General features: G+C 43.9%; 1 protein-coding gene across 5 annotated transcripts in view; it reads right to left on the bottom strand.

The window, feature by feature from the left end:
• shld2 (shieldin complex subunit 2) overlaps positions 1-18,484 on the bottom strand; it is an 87,334-nt gene that overhangs the window by 2,704 nt on the left and 66,146 nt on the right. For 4 of the 5 annotated variants that reach the window (XM_059640289.1, XM_048563483.2, XM_059640290.1 and 1 more), the window contains 2 exons: positions 8,565-8,799; positions 3,201-3,316 (listed from right to left, as the gene is read on the bottom strand). In XM_059640289.1, the coding sequence (XP_059496272.1) occupies positions 3,201-3,316; positions 8,565-8,799 (351 nt within the window). Of the gene's footprint in view, positions 1-640; positions 755-3,200; positions 3,317-8,564; positions 8,800-18,484 lie in introns of those variants that run through there. The other variant, XM_059640291.1, reaches the window with a different exon arrangement.

Genomic DNA, 18,484 nt, shown 5'->3' with positions numbered 1-18,484 from the left:
GGTGAGGCAGAGGAGTATCGGCCCAGCGGCAAAAGATGACGTTTGAGAATCGGTGACTTCGACGCTGGTTGGGTCTGGTGTAGATTGTGGCAAACTAGTTGCATAGGCGTTCTTACTGGTGATAAGCTGGGTCAGGGCTGAAGGGCTCTCTTTAAACTATATCTTTTTTCTTTTCTCCCCTTATCCTTAAGTTTTTCAAAATGGCACCGAATTGTGGTGACAATTGAAAGCTTTTCACTATATTTTATTATATTCTTACTGTAAAATACACATAACAATAAAATCATTCCTTCACTTATACTGGAGATGGTCATTATGTGGCATTTGTGTGGTGTGAATATTTTTACTGCTATTTGTCAGCCCAAGCCTGGATATTTTACAGACCTTGTTGCATTTGAACATGGATGCTTCAGTATCTGAGGAGTTACGAATGGTGCCGAACATTGCAAAATCATCAGCGAACATCCCCATTTCTGACCTCACGGCAGAGGGAAGGTCACTGAGGGAAGCAGCTGAAGCTGGTTGAGCCTAGGATACTATTCCAAGAAACTCCTGCAGAGATGTCCTGGAGCTGAGATGACAGACCTCCAACAATCACGACCATCGAACATATGTGTCAGGTATGACTCCAACCAACGGGGAGTTTGGTCCTTGATTCCCTGTTTTGTTGGCGCTCTTTGATGCCACACTCAGTTGAATGTGGCCTTAATGTCACCTTTGGAATTCAGCTCTTTTGTCCATGTTTGAGCCAAGGCTGTAATGAAGTAAGGAGCTGAGTGACCCAAACCGGCTAAACAGTGACAGAGCAGGCTATTGCTGAGCAGGTGCTGCTTGATAGCACTGTTAATTACATCTTCCATCACTTCACTTTTGATCAAGAGTACACTGATGGGTTAGCTTTGTCCTGTTTCTGTGTACAGACATACCTGGGCAATGTTCCACGTTGTTGAGTAGATGCCAGTGTTGCAACCGGACTGGAACAGTTTGGCTAGGGGAGCTGCAAGTTCTGGAGCATAAGTGTTCAATACTATTGCCAGAATATTGTCAGGGCCAATAGCATTTGCAATATCCAGCACCTCCAATTGTTTCTTGATATCACATGGAATGATACTGGCTGAAGACTGGTATCTGTGAGACTGGGGACTACTGGAGAAGGCCAAGATGGATCATCCACTCAGCACTTCTGGCTGAAGGTTGCTGTGAATGTTTCAGCCTTATCTGATGTGCTGGGTTCTTCCATCATTGAGGATGGAAATATTTGTGGAGCCTCCTCCTCTAGTGAGTTGTATAATTGTCCACCACCATTCATGACTGGATATGGCAGGACTGCGCAATTTTGATCTGATGCGTTGGTTTTGGGATTGCTTAACCCTGTCTATCACTTGCTGCTTATGCTGTTTGGCACACAAATAGTCCTCCACAACAGCTTCATCAGGTTGACACCCTACTTTTAGGTATGCCTGCTGTTGCTCCTGGGATACCCTCCTGCACTCTCCATTGAACCAGGGTTGATCTCCTGGTTTTATGGTATGGTTTAATGGGAAATATGCTGAGATGTGTGGTTGCAGACTGTGCCGGAGCACAACTGGGGATCCCAGTCTTGAGTTGCTTGATCAATTTAAGTCTGTTCCGGTTAGCACAGTGATAGTGCCACACAACACAATTGGCGGTATTCCCAATGTGAAGACAGGGCTTTGTCTCTGTTATGTTGATTACTTTCTCTTTAAGCTTGAATTCCAAATCAGGTAGGCACAGGTGAAACTGTGAACAGGAACACTTTTTAAATGCTAACAGCTTCACAGCTGACTCTAGACTGAGCCCCCGGCTTCCACCCTGCGAGTCACCTGACCAGTCCTATTAAAGGGGCAGATTCCAATTTACATACACAACAGTCCCCGAAAGGACTACAAGTTGGTCACTCCAACCAACACGGTCTCTGACAGATGCATCTGCAGCTGACAGATTGGTAAGGATGAGGTCAATTATGTTTTCCCTCTTGTTAGTTCCCTCACACCCTGCTGCAAATCCACTCTAGCAACTATGTCCTTTAGGATGTGACCAGATTGATCATTAGTGCTCCTCCAAACCACTTTTGATGGTGGACACTGAAAGCCCCCACCCAGAATACGTTTTGCAACCTTGCCACCCCTTCCTCCAAGTGTTATTTTAACATGGAGGAGTACTGATTCATAAGCTGAAGGCATGTGACTTCAAGAGGTCCAGCGTCGATGTTGAGGACTCATAGGGCAACTCCCTTATGACTATGTACCACTGTGTTGTCACCTTTACCGGGTCTGTCCTGCCAGTGGGACAGGACATATCCAGGGATGGTGATGATGGTGTCTAAGACATTATCTGTAAGGAATGATTCCATGAGAATGACTGTATCAGGCTGTTGCTTGACCAGTCTGTGAGACAGCTGTCCCAATTTTAGACACTAGCCCCAGATATTAGTACGGAATTTACAGGGTGTTCGGGGTTGTTTCTGCCATTGTTTTTTCCGGTGCCTAGGTTGATGCCAGGTGGTCTATCCGGTTTCACTATTTTGTTGAGACTTTGTTACGGTTGGTACAACTGAATGGCTTGCTTGGCCACTTCAGAAGGTACTTGCGAGTCAACTACACTGTCTGGAATCACATGTAGACCATACCAGGTGAGAATGGCAGATTTCCTTCTCTGACGTGCATTTGAGAGCCAGATAGGTTTTTCTGACAATTCATTAGTGGTTTCATGGTCATCAGTTGATTCTTAATTCCAAACTCTTTTACTGAATTCAAATTCTACCATCTGCTATGGCAGGATTTGAACCTGGGTGCCAGAACATTAGTTGAGTTTCTGGATTACTAGTCCAGTAATAATATTACTAGGCTATCACCTCCCTTTAAACCTACTTTGACTCCCTGCTAAGTAATGTCTCAATTTTAAAATTTGCCATCGTTTTCCTTCCAGATTCCTTCATAGCCTCACTTTTCTCCCTAGCTGTATCACAAATACCAGCTATTCAACACTCTTAGATATCTGACCTTGTCCAATTCTGGCCTCTTGAGCATTTGATTTTAAATGCTTCTGATTGGCCATGTCTTCGGCTACCAAGGTTTAAGGACATGAATTCCCTTGCTAAATATAACTGTCTCTCTATCTCATTTTCCACCTATTATCGTAGATAGCCTTTCCTTAAGGTAAAAGCTGGGATCAGTTACCTATGAGTTTGCTTAGCGAAGCAGGAGGGATATTGAGAAATATCTTCTCCATGAGTTCAGATGAGATAAGAACATCAATCTGGTAATCTTGGTCTGTTAGAACAAGTACTGTGGGCCTGGAAGAACATAAAGAAAACATAATGTCAAGGTTTTTGAGAAGATTTCTAGCTCAAGTTGTTGATGTGGTTGTTGACTCACTCATCAAGCTGCTACGTTTGTTTGCAGATGTTTTGTTACCATACTAGATAACATCATCAGCATGCCTCTGGTGAAGCATCTATGTTCTGTCCTGCTTGTTATTTATGTGTCTCGGTTTTCTGGGATGGGTGGCATCACTTCCAGATTTGTTTCTTGGTTGTTGGTAAATGGGGTCCAACTCTACACCTTTGTTAATGGAGTTCCGGTTTGAGTGCCAGGCCTCCAAGAGTTCTCATGCGTGTCTTTGGTTGGCTTGTCCTAAGGTGCTACACGGTTCCAGTCAAATTGGTGTTCCTCTTTGTGTGAATTCTGATGGCTACCGGAAGAAATCTAGCCATCAGGATTCATGAACATCAACAAGCTACCAAGACACATGACCAATTACAATACACATGTACAAAGAGGGACACCAATTCAACTGGAACAATGTAGCCATCTCAGGAGATGGACAAGCCAACCAAAGAATTCTTGGAAGCCTGGCACTCAAACCGGAACTCCATTAACAAACATGAAGAGCTGGACCCCATTTACCACTGACCAAGAAACAAATCCAGGAATGATGCCTCCCAAACCAGCAAACCAAGGCACATAAAGTAGAAGTATAACATAGCAAAGATGAGTGGGAAGCTGGAGGACTGGGAAGCTTTTAAACAGCAACAGCGGATAACTAAAAAGGCAATACACAGAGAAAAAATGAGCTATGAAGGAAAACTGGCCAAAAATATAAAGGAGGATAGTAAAAGCTTTTTTAGGTACGTGAAAAGAAAAAAAATGGTTAAGACTAAAATTGGGCCCCTGAAGTCAGAAACGGGTGAATTTATTATGGGGAACAAGGAAATGGCAGAAGAGTTGAATAGGTACTTTGGATCTGTCTTCACTAGGGAAGACACAAGCAATCTCCCAGATGCAATTGTGGCTGAAGGGCCGAGGGTAATGGATGAACTGAAGGGAATTTATATTAGGCAGGAAATGGTGTTGTATAGACTGTTAGGTCTGAAGGCCGAAAAGTCCCCGGGACCTGATGGTCTGCATCCCAGGGTACTTAAGGAGGTGGCTCTAGAAATTGTGGACACATTTGTAATTATTTTCCAAGGTTTGATAGATTTAGGATCAGTTCCTCCGGTTTGGAGGGTGGCAAATGATGTCCCACTTTTCAAGAAAGGAGGGAGAGAGGAAACAGGGAATTATAGACCGGTTAGCCTGACGTCAGTGGTGGGAAAGATGCTGGAATCAATTATAAAAGATGAAATTATGACTCATTTGGATAGCAGTAACAGGATAGGTCAGAGTCAGCATGGATTTACGAAGGGGAAATTGTGCTTGACTAATCTTCTGGAATTTCTTGAGGATGTATCTATGAAGATGGATAGGGGAGAACCAGTGGATGTAGTGTACCTGGATTTTCAGAAAGCCTTTGATAAAGTCCCACATAGGAGATTGGTGAACAAAATTAGGGCACATGGTATTGGGGGCAAAATACTGAGTTGGATTGAACATTGGCTGGCTGACAGGAAGCAAAGAGTAGTGATAAACGGGTCCCTTTTGGAATGGCAGGCAGTGACCAGTGGGGTACCACAAGGTTCGGTGCTGGGACCGCAGCCGTTTATGATATATATTAATGATATAGACGAAGGCATTAAAAGTAATATTAGCAAATTTGCTGATGACACAAAGTTGGGTGGCAGTGTGAAATGTGAGGAGGATGTTATGAGAATGTAGGATGACTTGGACAGGCTAGGTGAGTGGACGGATGCATGGCAGATGCAGTTTAATGTGGATAAATGTGTGGTTATACACTTTGGTGGCAAGAATAGAAAGGCAGATTACCATCTCACTGCAGTCAAGTTAGGTAAAGGGGAAGTACAACGAGATCTGGGTGTTCTTGTACATCAGTCAATGAAAGCAAACATGCACGTACAGCAGGCAGTGAAGAAAGCTAATAGCACACTGGCCTCCATAACTAGAGGAATTGAGTATAGGAGCAAAGAGGTCCTTCTGCAGCTGTACAGGGCCCTGGTGAGACCGCACCTGGAATATTGTGTGCAGTTTTGGTCTCCAAATTTGAGGAAGGACATTCTTGCTATTGAGGAAGTGCAGTGTAGGAACACGAGGTCAATTCCCAGAATGGCGGGACTATCATATGTTGAAAGATTGGAGCGACTGGGCTTGTATACATGTGAGTTCAGAAGGACGAGAGGGGATCTGCTTGAGGCGTATAAGATTATTAAGGGATTGGACACTCTGGAGGCAGGAAGCATGTTTCCGCTGATGGGTGAGTCCAGAACAAGAGGACACAGTTTAAAAATAAGGGGTAGGCCATTTAGAACAGAGTTGAGGAAAAACTTCTTCACCCAGAGAGTGGTGGATATATGGAATGCTCTGCCCCAGAAGGCAGTGGAGGCCAAGTCTCTGGATAGTTTCAAGAAAGAAATAGATAGAGCTCTTAAAGATAGTGGAATCAAGGGTTATGGGGAACAGGATACTGATTGTGGATGATCAGCCATGATCATAATGAATGGTGGTACTGGCTTGAAGGGCCGAATGGCCTACTCCAGAACCTATTGTCTATTGTCTATAAATGACAAGCAGGATAAAACATCAACATTTCACCAGAGGCCCATTGATGATATTACCTAGTATGGTGATGAAACGTCTGCAATAAACCTACCAGCTCAGAGAGCAAGTCAACATTCACGTAATGTCAAGTTGACAGTTCAAGCCACCTTATTGTTTCCTGCTGACTGACTGGAAATGTGCACGAATCTTCTGATATCTCTTCTGGCTAAGTGCACTGTTAATTTTGGTAACTATCAGTACAATCTAATGTAACAGTCTGTGGTTATACATGAATGTGTTTTGGACTGCATCCTCAATTCGAGGTAAAATGATGTAATGAAGAGGCATGTGAAAAGACAAGCATATTATATGGTTTTGTTGGCACTGGGATTGGGTACTCAGGTCATATGTTACCAAAATGCATGTGTTAGATTTTAACATGTGAAAACAAAGGCAGAAGCACACTTTCTGTTTTAGAGACTTTGCACATGGATACAGAGAGAGAAAAACACAGAGAAAGAACAGCAGATGGTGAAATTTGCAGAGGGAAAAATATGTTTTCTCTACTAGCGATTTGGTAGAATTCTGGAGAAAGCTTGTCCACTGGTTGAATACAAGGAATCCACAACAATTTAAGGATTCTGGAAGCTTGGTGAGGCTGGGAGAAAAAATAACTTGAGTAGGCCATACACCTGAAAGCCAGCTTGGAAATTTTCAGAGGACTGAGGGACAGGGTCTTTGAAGTTGCTGGATATTATGACTTGGAAAACCTGGGGGCATGAAACTATAGAGAGCTGGAGAAAATGCACTCTAAAATATTTCCACACATGAGGTTACTGATCATTTTCAGACATTAATGTGAGTAATCTTTCTGTAGTTTATAACCTTTTCTGTTTTGCAAGTAAAGAATAGTTGGTATTACTTTTTGTTTGAATATCTGAAAACTGAAATCTTCTTGTGTGATTCCTTTAAGTCAGTCACTAAGAATTCAAATTTTTTTGGAAATCATCAGCCTACTACATCAAATCAAAATAGGAGCCCTTCATGATGTGAATTGAGAGGCTGGGAATGAGTACAATGGAATATGCCAGAGTTTCAATGGCCTGGATTCCCAAACAGTTCCTTTGCACTAATAGGCAGGCTTTCACTATACAGCCTAGTCAGCAATCGTAAGTCAATTTGGCCACATTTGGAATATGGCAACCTATGGCATTATAAATGCTCATCTCTTCAAATACCACTGGTCTATTGATGGATAATTGGAGGATTCTGATGTAATTGACCTGATTTCCAGATAATTCGGCACAAACTTGCTGGTTTATGGCAAGACTATTTCAAAAGACTCACTTTTGGTCCAATTATCTCACCATTTCTGCAAACAGAATGAAGAAATATAAAGAACCTTGGTTGCCACAATAAATAGAACTGTAAGTAAATTACAATACATGAACAGACCACTTGGCCTCATAGATCTTCGCCAATGTTTATTATGCCATGTCCAAACAAGACTCCTTTCACAGCATGAGGATAAACTAATTTCACATTCCCACAACTCTAATGGAAGAAGTGCTCAGGTAAACAAGCCTAAGTGCTTCATCAACCATATTGTATCAAGCGTAAATATTTTATTCGGTCATCAAAATGGTTAACTTGTTTCTCTTTTGTATTATTATTCATATTAAAATAAGTCTCCACAAGCCTCTGTAGTTAACTCAAAAGAAACTCATTTATGGAAGCAAGCTTACTCTTACAGTAAATGGTAACAACTGAGCTCCCATGTGGAATTAAAGTACAACCCCTTCATCCCTTTGGAGTAGCTTTGGCAGTGCAGATTCCATGGGTCTTCTGTACTGTATGATTGTATGAAACCAAACACAAACCTTCATATGAATGGAAAGATGATTCAGCTCTGCCGAAATTATATAGGTTTTATGAAAAATGAGAAGAGAAAACACTCAGTGGTCCAGGAGCCCAAATTTAAGAAGAAAAGAATGGGAACATTTCTCACAGTCCATCCATTTCTTGTCAATGAGATTGAAATGCTAACAGCAGTAGGACTGATGAGATCACCAAGTCAGACTTGAGTCCACATCAAAGTCAGTTAGAATTCCTGTTTGACCGTACCAGATTCCCTGACACTGGAAAACCAGCAACCCCAGTCCTCTAGGCATTCTTCAGCACAAAGCCTCTTCTAACCAGTTTGCCCAGCAAAATAACCATTTCTTATGTCTCTTAAAAGTTTGCTTGCTTTCTCTCCATGAAGTCATCCAACCTTTTGTAAACAGTCAGTGAACTATAATGCACTACTTTCTATTGCAAGAAATCTGCAAAATTATCCAAATCCTTCCATTTCTTCCTGCCTCCTTCACAAGGGGTATGTATTCCCAATACTGAGGAAATAAATTCTTGAATGTATTATTAGTTTATCCTCATGGTCTAGCTTTAAATGGCCTAATGTACATTGTTCACAATAATCTGTGCTGCTTCTTCTTGTAGGTTTTGAATTTATGCATCACCAATTTAGTGCTTTGCAACACATCTTTTATTACGATTACTATGTTCTAATGTGATGTGGGAGCTTTTGGAGATGATATTTGACAGAATTCTTACCTGTAAAAGATTTTCACAGTGCTATTTGGTAGGCATGGAATACACTGCTGGTAGATACCATTTTCATCAAATCCCAGTTCAGAGGCACAGCTTCCACAGCCAGAGTATGTAAAGTGAATTAATGAGTCAAAGATTGCCTCCATTGGAGTAAACACATCTATTTTGAACAGGGGAATATGGGTTGAATGGGCATTCCACTGCATTGCTACTATATGGGTCTTCAATTGAACATTTCCTGAAAAGAGAGAAGTAGTGAAGATAACTAGACTGGAATCATAATCAGCCATTAGGAAAATGTTGGAATCTACAATTAAGAAAAACTTAACAATACAATTAGAAAAGCATTGCATGGTTAGAACAAGTCAATGTAGTTTTCCAAAAGGGAAATCCTGTTTGATAAGTTTATTACTGTAACTAGTAAGGTGGATGAAGTAGAACCAACTATGTAATATACAAGGATTTTCAAAAGACATTCACTAAGGTGCCATATAAAAGATCAATACAGAAGAGTTCCTGGATTAGGGAGTAATAGATTAGCATGGAGACAGAATTAAGTCAAAGATTGGAAACAAAACGTAAGGATAACTGGACCATTTTCAGGTAATTTGTGGAATGCTGCAAGGATTAATGCTGGGCCTCAACTTTTTATAATCTAAATTTATGACTGCACAGAAATGTTTGTTAACTGTCCAAATCTAGGTGGAAATACAAGGTGCAAATAGGGCACAAAGAAATTGCAAAAAGATAAAACAGGTTAAATGAATGGGCAATGAGGTCCATTTGTTGATGGAGCATAATGTGAGAAGGGCCACTTTGACCACATGAATAGAAAAGCACAATTTTTTTTAGAAAGTGTATACTTATGTGTGTTAATGTTCAGTGAAGTATACATGTTATCACGGTAGAAACACAACGAGTTAGCATACAGGTAGAGCAAAGAGTTAAGTAAGCAAATGGAATGTTGGCTTTTACTACAAGGGGTGCAATGCACTAGAATAAAGAAGTTTTGCCACAGCTGTAAGGAGCTTTATTCCAGATATGCTCTCAAAAACAGATAGCAGTTTGGATATGTGTATCTCAGGAAGGATAGCCTTGTAATGGAGACAACATAACAAAGGTTTATTAGATTGGTCTCTTGTATGAATTGGTTGCCCTGTGCTAAGGAGCTGAGTAAATTGGATCTACATTCTTTAGTGTTCAGAAAAATGAAAGGTAATCTTATTGAAATACTCCAAATTATGATGGGACCTGACAGGGTGGATGCTGAGATGTTGTTTCTCCCAGCTAGGGAATCCAGAACAAAGAGGCACAATCTCAGGACAAAAGGCAAATCAACTGAAATGGAGATGATGAGAAATGTTTTCACGTAAACATGTGTGAATATTTGGAATATTCTACATCACTGATAATGTTGCAAATCCTGTGTCAAAATTACATATGAACATACAAAATAGTAGCAGACCATTTGGAAACTCAAGCCTGCTCTACCACATGAGATCATAACTGATCTGTTTGTATTCTGAATTCCACACTTCTATCTACTCCCCATACCTTTAAAACTCCTGCCTAACAAGAATTTATCTACATCTGCCTTAAAAATTTTGAATGATCCAGCCTCCACTCTCTCCTGAGATACAGATCCAAATGGAGGGAAAAAAACTCATCTCCGTCCTAAAAGGGTGACCATTCACTCAACCTAGCTATATTCATTTGCAACCACCTCTCTTCATCACAACATGCTTGTATCTATTTTGGTGTCATCTGCAAATTTAGTTACCATGTCTTCGCTTTTTTCACACAAGTCCAGAAACTGAACTGGACTAACCATGTAAATACAATGGCTACAACAGCACATCCTAGGAATACTGCAGCGAATAACTCATTAACTAACTCCCCAAAGCATCTCCACCAACTATACATCATTGGTCAGGAGTGTGATAGAATACTTCCTACTTGCCTGGATGGAGCTACCAACAACACTCAAGAAGGTTGACACCATCCAGAACAAAGCAGCCCATTTGGTTGGCACCCCATCCACAAACATCTACTCCTTCCACCGGTGACACACAGTAGCAGCAAGGACAGCAGATACATGGGAACATCATCACCTGGCACCTCCCTCCAAACTACTCACCATACTGATTTGAAATATGTTGGTTCTTCTTCAATATGTTGGGTCAAAATTCTGTCATAACAACATTGTTGGACTATATACAGCACATGGGCTGAGGCAGTTCAAGAAGGCATCTCATCACCACCTACTCAACGGCAACATGGAACAGGCAATACAGGTTGGCCTGCTAGCAATGCCAATGTCCCACAAATGAAATTAGAAAAAAAGATAATGCCCCAGCATAGACGATTGTGTGACTCCACTCGTCACATTCTGCCAGTTAGACAAAGGTTGATTTCTGCCTACTATTTTCTGCTGATCAATCTCCTGTCTATGCTAGTATGCTAAATAAATTGGTTAAACATGATTTCCCTTTCAAATACCATGCTCATGCTCTCAATTTCCTTGAGATTTTCAAAATGCCCAATTATGCCCTCCTAAATGATCGATTCTAACACTTTACCTGAGATACATGTCAAGATGATTGGCCTATAATCTCCTGTGTTCCGCAATGCTCCCTGCTTCATTAGGGGATATATTTGAAAAGCAATTCATGTTTAACCAACTTGTTTGAGCTCTTTAAAAGAGTAGCAAGGGAGAGCCTGAGATAACAAGGTGTAGAGCTGGATGAACACAGCAGGCCAGGCAGCATCAGAGGAGCAGGAAAGCTGACGTTTCACGTCTAGACCCTTGTTCAGAAGTGGGGGAGGGGAAGGGAATCCTGAAATAAATAGGGAGAGAGGGGGAGGCGGATAGAAGATGGATAAAGGAGAAAAAAGGTAGAAAGAAGTCAGACAGGTCAAAGAGGTGGAGGTGGAGCCAATAAAGGTGAATGTAGGTGGGAATTTGGGGGGATAGGTCAGTCCAGGGAGGACGGACAGGTCAAGGGGGTGGGATCAGGCTGGTAGGTAGGAGATGGGGGTGGGGAATGAGGTGGGAGGAGGGGATAGGTGGGAGAAAGGACAGGTTAGGGAGGTGGGGACAAGCTGGGCTAGTTTTGGGATGCAGTCAGAGGAGGGGAGACTTTGAAGCTTGTGAAGCCCACATTGATACCATTGGGCTGCAGGGTTCCCAAGCGAAATATGAGGTGCTGTTCCTGCAACCTTCAGGTGACATCGGTGTGCAGGAGGCCCAACATGGACATGTTGTCTGAGGAATGGGAGGGTGAGTTGAAATGGTTCGCGACTGGGAGGTGCATTTGTTTGTTGCGAACCGAGTGTAGGTCTTCCACAAAGTGGTCCCCAAGGCTCCGCTTGGTTTCCCCAATATAGAGGAGGCCACATCGTGAACAGCGGATACAGCCTGGGATGGGGGTGAGGGGTGAGGTGCAGCACTTTCTGTGGTTGCAGCGAAAAGTGCCAGGAGCAGTGGGGAGTGTGGACCGGATGAGGGAGTCACGGAGAAAGCGGTCCCCTCAAAAAGCAGATAAGGGTGGGGAGGGAAACATGTCTTTGGTAGAGGGGTCAGATTGCAGATAGTGGAAGCACCAGGCGATGATGCGTTGGATCTGGACGTTGCGGGGGTGGTACGTGAGGACCAGGGGGATCCTGTTTTGATTATTATTGTGGGGAGGGCGCGTGAGGGATGAGTTGCGGGAAATGTGGGAGACGTGGGCGAGGTGTTTTCGACCGCTGTCGGTGGGAAGCTGCGGTCCTTGAAAAACGAGGACATCTGGAATGTCTGGGAGTGGAATGCCTCATCCCAGGAGCAGATGTGGCAGAGGTGAAGGAATTGGAAATAGGGGATGGCATTTTTGCAGGATGGTGGGTGGGCTGAGGTGCATTCTAGGTAGCTGTGGGAGTCAATAGGCTTGAAATGGATATTGGTTTCCAGGTTGTTGCCAAAGATGGAAACAGAGAGGTCCAGGAAGAAGAGAAAGGTAACAGAGATGGTCCAGGTGAACTTAAGGTTTGGGTGGAAGGTGTTAGTGAAGTGGATGAACTGTTTGAGCTCCTCGTGGCAGCACAAGACGGCACCAATAGAGTCATCAATGTAACGGAGGAAGAAGTGGGGAACAGAGCCAGTGTAGCTTCGGAAGGGGGATTGTTCCAAGTATCCTACAATGAAGGAGGCACAGCTTGGGCCCATGCAGGTACCCATGGCCATCCCCTTTGTCTGTAGGAAGTGGGTGGAATTGAAAGAGAAGTTGTTGAGGGTGAGGATGAGTTTGGCCAAGCAGATAAGGGTGTCAGTGGTGGGGGACTGGTCGAGAAGCGGAGGGCCTTTAGGCCATCTGCATGGGGAATACAAGGATATAGGGACTGGGCGTCCATTCTAAAGATGAGGTGTGGTGGACTGGGGAATCGGAGGTTTTGGAGGAGGTGGAGGGCCTGGGTGGTGTAACGGATGTAGGTGGGGGGGGTTCCTGGACCAATGGGGAGAAAATGGAGTCGAGATAAGTAGAGATAAGTTCGGTGGGGCAGGAGCAGGTGAGGACAATGGGTCGACCAAGGCAGTAAGGTTTGTGGATTTTGGGAAGGAGATAGAAGCGGGCAGTGGCGGGTTGGGGAACGATGAGGTTGGAGGCTGTAGGTGGGAGGTCACCTGAAATGATGAGGTTGTGGATGGTTTGGGAGATGATGTTTTAGTGCTCAGGGGTGGGGTCATGATCAAGGGGACGGGAGGAGGAGGTGTCAGAGAGCTGGCATCTGGCCTCGGCGATGTAGAGGTCAGTGTGCCATACCACAACTGCACCTCCCTTTTCCGTGGGTTTTGTGGCGAGATTGGGATTGGAGTGGAGGGAGTGAAAGGCTGCATATTCTGTGTGGGACAGGTTGGAGTGGGCTAGAGGGGTGGAGAGGTTGAGGAGATTGATGTCTCGATGGCAGTTGGAAGAGGTCGAGAGAGGGTGGTGTCCAGGAGGACAGAGTGTGTTGGAGGCAGGAGAAGTGATCAGTAGAGGGATGGTTAGGCTCAAGATTAAAGAAGGAAGCGCGCAAGCGGAGGTGGCGGAAAAATTGTTCACTGTCCAAGCATGAGCAGGATTCGTTGATGTGTGGGTGCAGGGGTATAAAGGTGAGCCCTTTATTGAGGACAGACCATTTGTCCTCAGCAAGGGGGAGGCCTTGGGGGGGATGTGGCTCCACAGCCGCCACCCACCACCGATGCCGATGTCATTCTGCCCACTGCCTCCAAAGCCGCCGCTCACCAACACCAACACCACTCTGCCCACTGCCGCCGTCACTCTGCCTGCTGCCTCCACAGCCTCCGCCCACCACCAACGCCGACATCACTCCGCCCATCACTGACATCGATGGTGGGCAGCGGCTGTGGAGCTTCATCCCCCGAGACCTCCCCCTCACTGAGGATGAACGGTCAGTCGAGACATTAATCGCCTCAACCTCTCCACCCCTCTCACGCCCAGTCCCTATATACCTGCACTCCCCATGCAGATGGCCTAAAGGCCCTCTGCTTCTTCCTGTCCAACAGGCCCCACCAGTCCCCCTCCATTGACACTCTCATCTGCTTAGCTGAACTCGTCCTCACCCTCAACAATTTCTCTCTCATTTCATCCCACTTCCTACAGAAAAAGGGAATGGCCATGGGTACCCGCATACGCCCAAGCTATGCCTGCTTCTTTGTAGGATACGTGGAACAATCCCTCTTCCGAAGATACACTGGCCCTATCCCACCACCTCTTCCTCCGTTACATCGATCTCTGTTTTGGTGCCGCCTCGTGCTCCCACGAGGAGCTTGAACAGTTCATCCACTTCACTAACACCTTCCACCCCAACCTTAAGTTCGCCTAGACCATCTCTGATACCTCTCTCTCCTTCCTGGACTCTCTGTCTCCATCTCTGGCAACTATCTGGAAACCAATATCCATTTCAAGCCTACTGACTCCCACATCTACCTAGAATACACCTCCTCCCACCCACCTTCCTGCAAAAATGCCATCTCCTATTCCCAATTCCTTCACCTCCACCGCATCTGCTCCCAGGATGAGGCATTCCACTCCTGTACATCTCAGATGTCTTCATTTTTCAAGGACCACAACCACACGACCACCGCTGCCCCCCTCCCACCCCCACCGCTCCCGCAGTGGTCGAGAAAGCCCTCGACCGTGTCTCCCACAACTCATCCCTCACATCCCGTACCTGCAATAACAACCAAAAAAGAGCCCCCTGTCCTCACATACCACCCTACCAACCTCTGGATCCAACCATCATCCTCCAGCACTTCAGCCATCTGCAATCTGACCCCACTATCAAAGACATTTTTCCCTCCCCACCCTTATCTGCTTTCTGGAGGGAGCACTCTCTCTGTGACTCCGTCGTCTGCTCCACACTCCCTATCAGCCCAACCACACCCTGCACTTTTCCCTGCAACCACAGGAAATGCTACACCTGCCCCCACACCTCCCCCCTCATCCCCATCCCAGGCCCCAAGGAGACTTTCCACAACAGGCAGATGTTCACGGGCACATCTGCCAATGTGGTATACTGTATCCGCTGTTCCCGATGTGGCCTCCTCTACATCGGGGAAACCATGCAGAGGCTTGGGAACCACTTTGCAGAACACCTACGCTCGGGTCGCAACAAACAACTGCACCTCCCAGTCGCGAACCATTTCAACTCCACCTCCTACTTCTGAGATGACATGTCCATTCTGGGCCTCCTGCAGTGCCACAGTGATGCCATCTGAAGGTTGCAGGAGCAGCAACTCATATTTCACTTGGGAACCCTGCAGCCCAACGGCATCAATGTGGGCTTCACAAGCTTCAAAGTCTCCCCTCCCCCTACCACATCCCAAAACCAGCCCAGCTTGTCCTTGTCTCCCTAACCTGTCCTTTCTCCCACCTATCCCGTCCTCCCACCTCAATCCGCACCCCCGTGACCTGTCTGTCCTCCCTAGACTGACCTATTTCCCCCCTGCCCAACTCACCATCTGCACTCACTGATGAAGGGTCTAGGCCCGAAACGTCAGATTTTGTGCTCTTGAGATGCTGCTTGGCCTGCTGTGTTCATCCAGCTCCATACTTTGCACTCACCTGTACTGGTTCCACCCCCACCTCTTTGACCTGGCTGTCTCCTTTCCACCTATCTTCTCCTTTTTCCATCTTCAATCCACCTCCCTCTCTCTCCCTATTTATTTCAGAAACCCCTTCCCCTCCCCCATTTCTGAAGAAGGGTCTAGACCCGAAACATCAGCTTTCCAGCTCTTCTGATGCTGCTTGACCTGCTGTGTTCATCCAGCTCTACCTTGTTATCTCAGATTCTCCAGCATCTGCAATTCCTACTGTCTCTGAAACATGGGACAGCCCACTGTTATTCTGTACTTGGATTTCCAAAAGGTATATAAAAAGTCACTATGCAAAGTAGAACAGCATGAATGTAGTAGGTAACATACTAACATGGAATGAAGATTGACTGACTGACAGAAAACAGACAGCATGCAAAAATGTGTGTTCTTTTTTCTGATTGACAGGATGTGATGACAGGAGTCCGCAGCTATCTGTACTTAAGCTCAACTTCTTATAATTGCATCAATGACAAAAATGAGATCAATGAAGGCAAGATAGCTAAATTTGCTGATGATACCAAGATAGGTTAGAAAATATGTTGAAAACAGGACATAAGGGTGCTGCAGCCCAATGTAGATAACTTGACTGAATAGGCAGAAATCTGGCTGATGGAGTATAATGTGAAGTTGTTCACCTTGGCAGGAAGAATAAAAAAGCAGAATATTACCTAATTGGAGAATAACAATAAAGTTCCTAGGTATAAAGATATCTAGGTGTTTTAGTGTGAGTCACAAACACTGCAGTGTTGAATAGTAAGCAATTACGAAGGGCAATGGAATGTTATTCTTTTTATTATTGAGAAGAATTGGACATAAATGCAAGGACGCTCTCCTCCAGATATTTGGAGTTTTAGTGAAACCATAATTCTGTCCAGTATGGTCTTTCTATTTAAAGTAGAATGTAAATGTGTTCAAGAATGTTCAGAGCAAGTTTACTAGATTGATATTTGGAACTGGCAGATTACTTCATGAAGAAAGGCTAGGCAGACTGGACTTGTATTCACTGGAGTTTAGAATATTGAGGGATGATTTGATTAAAAAATTTAAGATCCTGAACTGTCTCGAGAAAATGGACATGGGAATAATATTTCCTCTTGTGAGTGAGTACAGATTAGGGGATAAAAAGATGAAAGAACTGCAGATGCTGTAAATCAGAAAACAAAACAGAAATTGCTGGAAAAACTCATCAGGTCTGGCAGCATTTGTGAAGGAAAAACAGAGTTAATGTTTCGGGTCCGGTGACCCTTCCTCAGAACTGACTAGGGGATGCAGTTTTAAAATTAGCGTTTGCTTTTTAAGGACTTTTAATGAGTAAAAACCTTTCTCTTAAAAGTTGAGATATTTTGGAAATCCATCTTTGAAGGTGGTAGAGGTGGGAGTTACTGAAAATTTTTAAAGCAGAGGAGCCAGATTATTGTTAGGTAATGGAATCAAGGTTATCAGGAGTCAATGGGTATGTGAAATTAAACACACCAACAGATCAACCATGACCATAAAAGCAGAGCAGGCTTGAAGGGCTGAATGCTCCTAATTTCTATGTTTAAAGAAGGTGGAAAGGAACTGGCAAGACAAGGGCATGAGATTGATGTTATGAAAACATGCAGCCAGCAAGAAGTCAAGGAGCATTTATCCCTACTCTCTGCTTCCTGTCAGTAAGCCAATCCTGTATCCAGAGTACCAAATCACATGCAGATTATCCATGAACTCTTATCTTATACCGTAACAATTCATGTAGTACCTTTTAGAAATCCAGAAGTCCTACATGTGCTGTCTCCTCTTTAGCCATCCAACTTATGTGTTCTCACAGGACCCCAAAAAACTTGTCAAATATGGTTTCCTTTTCACAAAACCATGCCAACTCTGCCTGATTGCATTATGATTTCCGAAGTGTCATACTAATTGTCTCCTTAATAATGGATTCTAACATTTTCCCTATTATAAATGTTAGGCTAATTGGTCTGTAGAGTTCGGTTTACAAGCAAGATTTTTTCTTAATTTGTTCATGGGATATGGGCATTGCTGACCTATTACTGCCTATTCCCAACTGCCCTTGAACTAAGTGGCTTGCATGGTTAAAAGTCAACTACATTTCAGTGGATCTGGAATCATATGTATGTCAGACATGGCAAGGATAGCACATTTGGTTTCCTAAAGGACATTAGTAAACCATATGGTATTTACAACAATTGAAATGGCTAAATGATCACAATTAGGAAGGATATTATTAAATTGGAGAGGGTTCAAAAAAGATTTAAGAAGATGTTTCTGGGACTGGAGGGTTTGAGTTATAAGGAGAGGTTGGAATTTTTTCACTGAAGTGTAGGAGGTTGAGGGGTGACCTAAGAAGTTTATAAAACCAAGAGGGGCATAGATAAGGTGAATAGCAAAAGTCTTTTCTCTAAGGTGGGGGGAGTTCAAGACTACGGAGCGTATTTTTAAGTTGAAAGGAGAAAGATTTAAAGGGATCTGAGGGGCAACTTTTTCACACAGAGAGTGGTTCTAATGTATAATGAACTGTCAGAAGAAGTGGTAGGTGCTGGCATAGATACAACATTTAAAATAAACTTGGATAGGTACACGAATAGGAAAGGTTTAAAGGGATATTGGCCAAACACAGGCAACTGGGACTAGTTTAGTATGGGAAACTTGGCTGGCACAGATGAGTTGGATTTAAGGATCTGCTTCCATGCTGTATGAATCTATGACCCTATTAGACTAGCTTTTAACTCCTGATATTTTCATTGCTTTTAAGTTGAATAATACTGAGCGCAAATTGGCTGCAATT

This window comes from Stegostoma tigrinum, chromosome 37, assembly GCF_030684315.1.
Source record: "Stegostoma tigrinum isolate sSteTig4 chromosome 37, sSteTig4.hap1, whole genome shotgun sequence".
Taxonomy (NCBI): Eukaryota; Metazoa; Chordata; class Chondrichthyes; order Orectolobiformes; family Stegostomatidae; genus Stegostoma; species Stegostoma tigrinum.
The sequence above is the reverse complement of the archived record's forward strand: the minus strand, read 5'-3'. Positions and strand labels throughout refer to the sequence as shown.